The sequence below is a fragment of the Microtus oregoni genome, unplaced genomic scaffold, assembly GCF_018167655.1.
Source record: "Microtus oregoni isolate MIOR12 unplaced genomic scaffold, Mior012 000028F_ref0000031, whole genome shotgun sequence".
Classification (NCBI taxonomy): domain Eukaryota; kingdom Metazoa; phylum Chordata; class Mammalia; order Rodentia; family Cricetidae; genus Microtus; species Microtus oregoni.
This window is the reverse complement of record NW_024543087.1, coordinates 14,470,122-14,480,244: the sequence shown is the minus strand read 5'-3', so window position 1 is coordinate 14,480,244 and position 10,123 is coordinate 14,470,122. Positions and strand designations below refer to the sequence as shown.

The window sequence follows — 10,123 nt, the reverse complement described above, 5'->3', positions numbered from 1 at the left end:
TCTCAGCATAAGCTTGGTCAGTAAACATTTTCTCAGTTAATAAGAACCTTTTCTTTTTTTTCTTTTTCATTTTTCTCTGTAGCCCTGGCTGTTCTGGAACTCATTATGTAGACCAGGCTTGAACTCAGAGATCCACCTGCCTCAGCCTCCCTAGTGCTGGAAAATAACATGGGCCATCAGCACTCAGCAAGACCTTTTCCAAGACATCAGATATTCTATGTCCTCACCTCTCCATATTTTCACATAATGACCACATAACCAATGAAATGCAAAGTTAGGGAATAAATAGCTCAGTAGCAGCAATATTTGGACTTTGGTCATAATTAAATTGGATATTTGTCCTGTGAACCCATATAGCTCTCAGCATGTCTCAAAACAACTATACCATAAGAGGGATTCAGATTTTAATCAAACCTGGCCCTCTGGAAGAGCAGCAAGTACTCTTAACTGCTGAACACCTCTCCAGTTCCAAAGGTTTTATTTTTTTTAACTTAATATGCATTGGCGTTTTGCCTGCATGCATGTCCGTGCGTGGGTGTCAGATCTTGGAGCGACAGACAGCTGTGAGCTGCCATGTGTGTGCTGGGAATTGAGCCCTGGTCCTTTGGAAGAGCAGACAGTGCTGTTAACTGCTCAGCCATCTCTCCACCCCTCGTTTTTATTTTTAAATTCTGTGTATGTGTCTAGGTGTGGATATGCGCAGGTGCCTACAAAAGCCAGAGACCAGGCTGGCCTCGAACTCACAGAGATCCATTTGCCTCTGCCTCCCAAGTGCTGAGATTAAAGGCGTGCGCCACCACCGCCCGGCCAGTCCCTTATTTGTGAGTGCACGTACACATCACAGCACTCAAGTGGAGGTCAGAGTGAGGGGGAGGGACGATTCTCTCCTTATACTATATGGATCCTGGGGATTGTACTCCAGCCCTCAAGCTGGGTAGCAAATGCTTTTCCCTACTAAGCCATCTTGCCAGCCCATTATCAACCTAGGTGACTTTTCCCAATTGAGTTTAGACTCACAAAATGGAGACTGAAAAACTATCATGGAGCTTCCTGAGTCCCAGTAAAACTGAATCAAAACTTTCACCTTTTCCTAATTATCTTCAGATCCACTGGGGGCTGGGCAACATGAAGAACTGAAAACTAGGGCAAAATTTTGCCTAAAAGCCAGTAGAGTCTGGACACTGAAGTGTTTTCTGATATCGTCCATACTTTGATAATGATATATATGTTTATTATTATTGCTGTTGTCTCAACTGAAGTTCCTAAGTCTCAGTACTAAAGTAACAGAGTTAGAAGCCAGGCATCTTTGGTTCCTACATTAAGTTGCAACCTCTAACAGCTCCTTGAGTTATCAATAGACCTAACAATTTGGCTCCACCTACCTGCCATTCCTTTTTGTTGGTTCTGTTTTGTTTTGATTTTTGGTTTTTTTAATTAATGTATTTTTATTTCACGAGCATTGGTGTTTTGCCTGCATGTACGTCTGTGTAAGGATGCCAGTTCCCCTAGAACTGGAGCTACAGACAGATGTGAGCTGCCAGGTGGGTGCTGGGATTGAACCCAGGTCCTCTGGAAGAGCAGCTATCAGACTGGAGAGATGGTTCATTACTGAAAAACACTCACAGATCTTGCAGAGGAGTTGGGTTCGATACCCAGCACCCACATGGTGGCTCACAAACATCTGTAACTCCAGTCCCTGTTGGCTGATCACCTCTTCTGGCCTCTATTGGTAACAGGCACACACATGCTGCATAGACATACACACAGGCAAAACACCATAAACATAAAAAAAATGGATTTTCATGCTGGAGAGATGGCTCAGCCGTTAAGAGCACTGGCTGCTCTTCCTGAGGATAGGGTTATAGTCCCACCTCCCAAGTGTAAGCTCACAACCATCTGTAATTCCAGTTCCAACGGATCCAGCACCCTTTCCGGGCTCCATGGACACCAGTCATGCATGTGGGGTAATATAAAAATTCTTTTAAGGTTTTTTTTTTTTAAATAAAGAAATGGGCCAGGCGATGGTGGTGCACACTTTTTTAATCCTAGCACTCAGGAGGCAAAGATCCCTGTGAGTTCAAGACCAGTCTAGTCTAAAGAGAGAGTTCCAAGACAACCGGGTTACATACTGAAACCCTGTCTCGAAAACCAAGAAATAAATAAGAAAGAAATGGACTTTTCTCTGGAAGACACCTTGTGTAAGCAAGCTGTCGGTCGGGCACCCCCGCTTCCAACATTCCAGGAGTGCGATGTCTGAGCATCCAAGCCCTGAAGCTAAACGAGCAAGTCTTGAACGGATTATTGTTCCTTCTCAACCTCAGTCTCACACGCACACACACAAACGCACACGCACGCACGAGCGCGCCACTCAATTTACCGCCGCTAGACAGTAGGACACACACACACACACCACACACACACACACACACACACCACACACACACACACACACACACACACACACGTCACTCAACTTTACCGCCGCCAGACAGTAGGACCCGGGGAGGGCTGCCCGGAGACGTGCCTGAAGAACCCCAAAGGACCCGGCAGGCTAACTAGCTCAGTGCCTGCTGGCCTAGAGCGCTGCCGGGAGGACCAGGTGAACCCAGAACCCAGGCCCGCGCTGGAGCCGGGATTGCTGAGTTTGGGGTGGGCTTTGACCCGGAGTGGAGAAGCCCAGATCGTACGGATTGAGGCCTAGAATATGGGAGTAGTAGGCCGGTCGGGAGTCTAGACCGGGGCTGGGGGGCGTGGTCACAGAAGTGGGGCAGAAGTAGCGTTGAGAGGCCAGCAAGTGCGTGACCAGCGTGGGAGTAAAAGAAATGGCCTCAGCTGGCGGGGCCGCTGTCTGATAGGGTGATCTTTAAGTCAAGCCAGTTTCTTCCTTCCTTTCTCTCTCTTTCTTTCTTTGGTTTTTCGAGACTGGGATTTCTCTGTTACAGCTCTGGCTGTCCTGGAACTCGGTGTGGTGTGTAAACCAGACTGGCCTTGAACTCACTAAGCTCCTCCTGCCTTTCTTGACGTGACAGCATTTTCTTGTAAACCAATAGCCAAGACAGCACTAACCAACTGGCATTTGTAAAGGAACCACACCCCCTCTACGGATCACCTGTAGGAGAAAACGGGAAACCCACGAGAGACGTGGACACTTCCTTCCACAACGCCTGTCAGGCCAGAAAGGCGTGGGACAGGAAAAGCCTATGAAACTGGAGCAAAAGAGTTCAGGGTTGTGAGGCTCCAGATGAGACCAGAGAAGTTAAAGTCTTGTGGGATCAGAAGACCCAAAGACCAGAGCAGATAAAAGTCTGGAGACTTTGCCGGAGGGGGGGGGGGGGGGGGGGGGCTAAGTCTTCGGAACACCCTGACCGAAGGAGGGCGCTGTGTAATTAGCTTTTGTTGCTGTAGCTGCGGTTGAACAGATTTAGGACTGGCAAGAGCAAAAGCCTAGAAACCATTGAGGGTGTCACAGAAGTCCCAGACAAAGGGGTAATGGCAGTTAAAAGGAAGAGATTTGTATGGACTTTGAGGTGTATTATATAGGTAGGATTTTTAGAACTTGGTAATAGTGTGGAGGCGGGGAGTTAGAAACTGGCGGTCTCAGGACATTCCCGTGTAGAGTGGCCACGGTGCCATGTTATCGTCTAGAATATTAGGTGAAGTGGGTATGCTGGTCCTGTACTGGTAGATTGGGCTCGGGTACGCAGTCTGAATGGATCTTCCAGTAATAAACTGTAAAGAAGACTTGAGTGGAAGAGACCTTAGCATAGCCATCCCCTGGCACTCCTACTGTGATTGGCTAAGCTATGTTCAGGCTGAAAGTAATGAGAACGTTACCTGATTCTGCCCTGCTCGTGTCCCCGGACACCTTCTCTGTATTTGTTAACAGGTTAGAGATGATATTTCGGGGCCGTGGTTGGTTTGCAATGGTTTGGTTAGGGTCTGGCTGTATAGTCAGCCTCTAAGTGCTGGAATTACAGGCTTGTGCCTTTGCATCCAGTTGAGATCTTTCCTCCTGCCGAAGTGGTTTCTCACGTGTAAATAGAATGTTACAGTTGAAAGTGACCTCTGATGCTTAACCAAGTCTAGAAATATTGTCTGTTAGTTATTCCCAGAGTTGTTTGTTGAGCAGGGAAGACCATCCATAATATTAAATAAGAGATGGTCTATGGCCCTGAAGCCTTTTTCTTATCTGGGGTGACCTAATTTTTCTTGTCAGTCTATCTTCCAATTCTGTGACTGGAAGAGCACTATAGATAAGGCCTTATGGCAGTCTTGTTTGTTTTTTCAAAACAGGACTTCTGTGTATGACAGCCCTGACTGTCCTGGAACTCGCTTTGTAGACCAAGCTGCCTTTAAACTCAGAGATCCACCTGCCTCTGCCTCCCAAAGGCTATGTTTAAAGGCATGCGCCACCACTGCCCACCTAAGTCATTGTAGTCTTATGCCTAGACTGTTCAATAGTAGATGTCATAAACCTTGTTAAAAACACAAAAAAAAGTTTAGAAGATGTGAAAGTTCTGGCAAAATTAGGTGGTAGTATTAACTCACATTTCTCTTCAATGGAGAACTCCCTGCTACCTTTATACTCGTAGCATAAAGCAGACTGTATGTCTCACAGGGTGACCTGAGTGTCCCCTCTACAAACAAACGTAGTAAAAAGTCCCATGAGTGCAAATAGGTAAGTGAGTGGTCACATACAGCCTGACGATGCTCTGTGAGGCTGGGGGAAGCCCCTGGTTGACTTGCAAGCCTAGGTGGCTTCCAGGGTGGAAGGGGCTGAGAACTCAACACCCTGAGGCTCTAATACAGCCCTCTGATGGCAGGGGTGAGATGACTTCCATCCTGCGAAGCCCTCAGGCTCTCCAGCTCACACTAGCCCTGATCAAGCCTGATGCTGTTGCCCACCCACTGATTCTGGAGGTAAGAATGAACCTACATCTCTATTGTCCTGTTTTGGATGCTACAGGACCACTTGTGACAGCTCAGTCGTGTGTTAGATGCTGGGGCTGAAAAGCTAGATGGATCAGCTTGACTGCTTGGCATATAAAGGCTTGAGTTTGATCTGTGGCTCTCAATTGGTGAAAGGAGAGAACCAACTCTTGCAAGCTGTCATCTGACCTACACACACACACACACACACACACACACACACACGTAAATAAGAAAAGCTAGTTGAACATGGTGGCAAGGAAGAGACAGACAGATCTTTGTGAGGACCAGGCCAACCTGGTCTACAGTGTGAGTTCCAGGACAGCTGGAGCTACACACAGAAACCCTGTCTCGAGAAACAAACAAACAAAAAAAGAAAGAAAATGAAAAGAAGAGCTAAGGGCTGTGAACTCTGACCCTTAGAAGACTACTCTTAGAAATAGGTATATCTAAAATACAAGAAATAAAATATTTTGCATTTTCATATTTTTATTTATTTTGCATGAGTGTGCAGATTTGAATTCGAGTCCTCATGCCTGCACAGCAAATGCCCTTACTCCCTGAACCATCTTCCTTGATTAATTTTTTTTATAACAAGTTTTTATTGTGTAGCTGCTGCTGGCCTGAAATTAACTGTGTAGACTAGGCTGGCTCTGCCTCCAGAGTACTAGGATTAAAGATATATACCACCATGCCCAGTCCCAATTTAAAAAAAAAAAAAAAAAGCTGGGCGGTGGTGGCACACGCCTTTAATCCCAGCACTCGGGAGGCAGAGGCAGGTGGATCTCTGTGAGTTCGAGGCCAGCCTGGTCTACAGAGCTAGTTCCAGGACAGGCTCCAAAGCCACAGAGAAACCCTGTCTCGAAAAAACAAAACAAAAAAGCAAAACTCTAGTCTGTGTATGTGTATTATAGTAGTTTAATATATATATTTTAACTGAATATATTTAACTAACATGTATATATTAGTGTTATACATATTAGTTTTAATTAAATGTATCAAGTAGTTATATATACATATATGTGTGTATATATATTATATATATATTAGTTATCAAATGCTACATTCCAAATTTGATAGCTTCAAACGACTCATTTCAGGGCTGGAGAAAGGGCTCAGCCCTTAAGAGCACTAACTGCTCTTCTAGAGGACCTCGGTTTGGTTCCCAGCACCTATGTGTTGGCACATAACTATCTGTAACTCCAGTTCCAGGGAATCCAACACCCTCTTCTGGCTTCCTCAGAAACTAGGCATGTATACGCTATACAGAAATACATGCAGGCAAAACACTCATGATAGTAGAAACTACCCAGAACTTCTGACCAAAGCATGACATGTAAATAAGTTATAGAGTTTTTAATCATGATTTAGAACGAATGAGAAAAACTGAGGACAGGACCATTAAAAAGACTTGTGTGGTGTTCTGGGTGGCAGGGCCTAGGGACATTACTTCTGTCCCTAGGACTGTGGCTCATACTCTGGCAGTATAGCTGAGGTCCTGACCTCACCTCATTCATCTCTGTATTAGTCAGCTCTCTGCCACTGGGCCACGCACATGGGAAGATCATTTTCCCTCAGACGTTCACAGGTTTTAGTCCGTGGCTCTCGGTCCTGTCTCTTCCAGCCTCTGCTGAGGGTGGCTATTGTGGTGAGAAGTGCTCACTGCAGGAACCAGGATGTCAAGAGGGGAAAAGTTGAGGCTCCACTTCCCCTTCAAGAGCATAGTCCTAATGGCACTTTCTTCTGGAAGGCCCGCTTTCTGAAGTTCCCATGACCTTCATCGGCCTTAACACATGAGCTTCGGGGTGGAAGGGTACTTAATATCTGGACCTTAGCACCCATCACGGGCAGACATGTGAAGAGATCCTTTAGACAGCTGGAGTCCTGACTGATTTCTATCTCTGGAATGGTTTGTTCTCCAGGCTGTACATCAGCAGATTCTGAGCAACAAGTTCCTCATTGTGCGGACACGAGAACTACAGTGGAGAAAGGAAGACTGCCGTAGGTTCTACCGAGAGCACGAAGGTCAGGCCAGCAGTCTGCGTTACAGCCCACCCACCCCGTGTGTGTGTGTGTGTGTGTGTGTGTGTGTGCGTATGTGTGTGTGTGGTGCACCTCTGTCCATGTAGAGGCAAGAAGACAACCGTAGGTGTCAGTCACATGCACTACCATCCTCCTCTCCCCCCGGGCCCGGTCAGGGTCCCATCACTGGCCTAGAACTGAACAAGTAGGGGTCACTGAGCCCCAAGCAGCCACCTGCCTCAGCCTCCCCTGCACTAGGTCTGTAAATGTGTGCCACCATGCCTGGCATTTGTACGTGTGTTCTGGAAACTCAGATCCTCATGCTTGTAATGCAGGCCCTTTACTGGCCAAGCCGTCTCCCCAGCCCCTGTGTCTTCTCATGTTTGCTTCTGCACAGACTTCTCATGATAATCAGCATTTTCTTTTCCTAGGAGAGATCTATATAGTCCCAATCAGAAATTTAATATTATGCCTTGGTAATATCAGTAATTAACATTGGGTAAACATTTATCTTGTCAAACATTTCCCTAATGCTCATTATTTCACTTAATTTTCTCAGATTTAGAAAGGGTTGTGACAGGTAGTATTCTATAGCGCATGCATAGAAAGATAAAAAAATTCCCCCTAATCATAGCAAGCTTATGTTATATCCCAAGGTATAGATTTGGAAGACACGTTAGGGAAGTTATTGACTTAACCAAAAGTGTACAGATTGTAAGTGGCAGAATCTAGATCCGCACTCAGAAAAGTTATACTCCAAGGTTCTTGTTATCTCTGTAAGCGGTGTGGTATTACAGGTAGTGAACAGTGAGAAACTTCCCTGGGCGCCATTTTCTCATGAAGGAACTCTCTCTTTGCAGGGCGTTTTTTCTATCAGCGGCTGGTGGAGTTCATGGCCAGGTACTTCTAATTTTGCATATCAGCATCTTTATATGCTATGGCAGATCTCCTCCCTATGAAAAGAATTGCCAGTTTCACTTACCACCCTTTAAAGATGGAATCACTGTCAAGTCTAAAGAAACATGACTATCCGGGCAGTGGTGGCGCACACCTTTAATCCCAGCACTTGGGAGGCAGAGGCAGGCGGATCTCTGTGAGTTCGAGACCAGCCTGGTCTACAGAGCTAGTTCCAGGACAGGCTCTAAAACCACAGAGAAACCCTGTCTCGAAAAACAAAAAAACAAAAACCAAAAAAAAAAGAAACATGACTAAGGCCAGTTGTTGTGGCAACACATCTTTAATCCTAGCACTCGGGAGGCAGAGGCAGGAGGATCTCTGTGAGTTCCAGGCCAGCCTGGTCTACAAAGCAAGTTCCAAGAGAGCCAGGGCTACACAGAGAAACCCTGTCTCAAAAAAACTAAAAGAAGAGTCATGACTGAGCTACACTGACCCATAGGCGGTAGGTGCTTGTCCTGTGTCTACCGAGCCAATGGCTGTGGCGGAGTGCCGTGGAATGCTGCTTAGCAACTCTGCTCATCACTCTTTGCACATCGGTAGTCGGCCTCTCCTGGTCAGTTCCCCTTTGAAGCAGCCTCAGTACTCACTAGAAGACAGAGACGTTCAGGAAGTACAGTGAACTCATTCCTGCCCTGTCCACAACATGTCTAGATTAGGTGGTCATATCCCTTCTTTATCCTCAGTGGGCCAATCCGAGCCTACATCCTTGCCCACAAAGATGCCATCCAGCTTTGGAGGACACTGATGGGGCCCACCAGAGTATTTCGAGCACGCCACATGGCCCCAGATTCAATTCGTGGGAGTTTGGGCCTCACTGACACCCGAAACACTACCCATGGCTCAGGTGAGTCTCAACCTCTCATCCACAGCCACACGAGGAAGGATGTCTTGGGGCAGACGAGTAAGCCATGTGAGGAGACTGACAGCGGTGGTCCCTCCATTGAGCTTGTTTCCATATATTTCTGCCCTGTATAGCCGTCTCAGCCGTGTGGCCTGTACTGAGTGGATCAGTACATTCGCTGTGATAACCCTTCTCTCTCATTTGGGTTTTTCCTTGTTGGGTTTTGTTGTTGTTGTTGTTGTTGTTTTTGTTTTTGTTTGTTTTTTTGTTTTGTTTTGTTTTGGAGACATGGTCTTGCATTGTTTCCTAAGCTGGTCCCAATCTTGCAATCCTCCTGCCTTAACCTCCTAAGTAGCTCTTCTCTCCCTCTCCTCTCCTCATAGACTCTGTGGCTTCCGCCAGCAGAGAGATCGCAGCTTTCTTCCCTGACTTCAGTGAACAGCGCTGGTATGAAGAGGAGGAGCCCCAGCTGCGCTGTGGTCCTGTGTGGTACAGTCCAGAGGAAGGGATTCACTGTGCACTGGAACTGGAGGCCCGGGACCAGCCTAGTAAAGTCCTGTCGGTCCCTGAGGGGAATCGTGGGCTGAAGGCACGGTCTCTCTTGGACCCCATCACCTTTCCAAAGACCTAGCATATCACTGCTCAGCTGCTGCAATCTAGTTCTCGCTACCTCTTCTATGGAACATTCATGGGTATTTGGGAAGGTTGGGGACTCCTCTTTTGTGTGTTGGGGGGGGGTACTGAAACAGGTTTCTCTGTATAACAGCTCTCTCTGGCCATCCCAGAACTTGTTTTATGACTAGGCTGGCCTCGAACTCACAGAGATCCTCCTGCCTCTGTCTCCTAAATGCTGGGATTAAAGGTTGTGCACCACTACCGCCTGCCCAGCTGGTGACTCCTCTTTCTGCAAAGAACTGTCATCCTTCCTCAAGGATACTGCCTGTTGACTAGCCAGGAAAGTGCAGTGACCGTGTAACCAGCATTTGACCTGGCTTTTTAAATAAATTCTGTCTGCTGCATCCTCCAGGTCGGCAGCACTCCTGTACAAGCTTTCTTTGTTGTCCATTGGACATTGCATCTGCCCTGGAGCCAGGTTTCTGGTCTGTGCGAACTGAAGAGAGAATCATGTAAGATTCTCTCAGTGGGTTGATAGAATTGACTTACTGTCCTGTTATGTAGGAGGCAGAAGCCTGGTATTCCTGTCGTCTGCCCACCCCACCGCCCATCCCACAGAACTGACTCCATAGTTCCTCTGACCTCCACACATGTCCCGTAGTATGCAGGTATGTGCAGGCATACACACACACACACACACACACACACACACACACACACACAAGAAATGAAAGACAATTTTAAAAAAAGAAATAAGAA

The 10,123-nt window shown here is 46.8% G+C and overlaps 1 protein-coding gene across 1 annotated transcript; it reads left to right on the top strand.

The window, feature by feature from the left end:
- Window positions 1-3,355: 3,355 nt before the first annotated feature.
- Window positions 3,356-9,787, top strand: Nme6 (NME/NM23 nucleoside diphosphate kinase 6). The gene is given in 7 exon segments (XM_041677296.1): window positions 3,356-3,886; window positions 4,824-4,920; window positions 6,852-6,954; window positions 7,812-7,851; window positions 8,592-8,752; window positions 9,133-9,261; window positions 9,264-9,787. Coding segments are annotated over 7 exon segments (648 nt in total). The 5' UTR covers window positions 3,356-3,803; the 3' UTR covers window positions 9,299-9,787.
- Window positions 9,788-10,123: the final 336 nt, after the last annotated feature.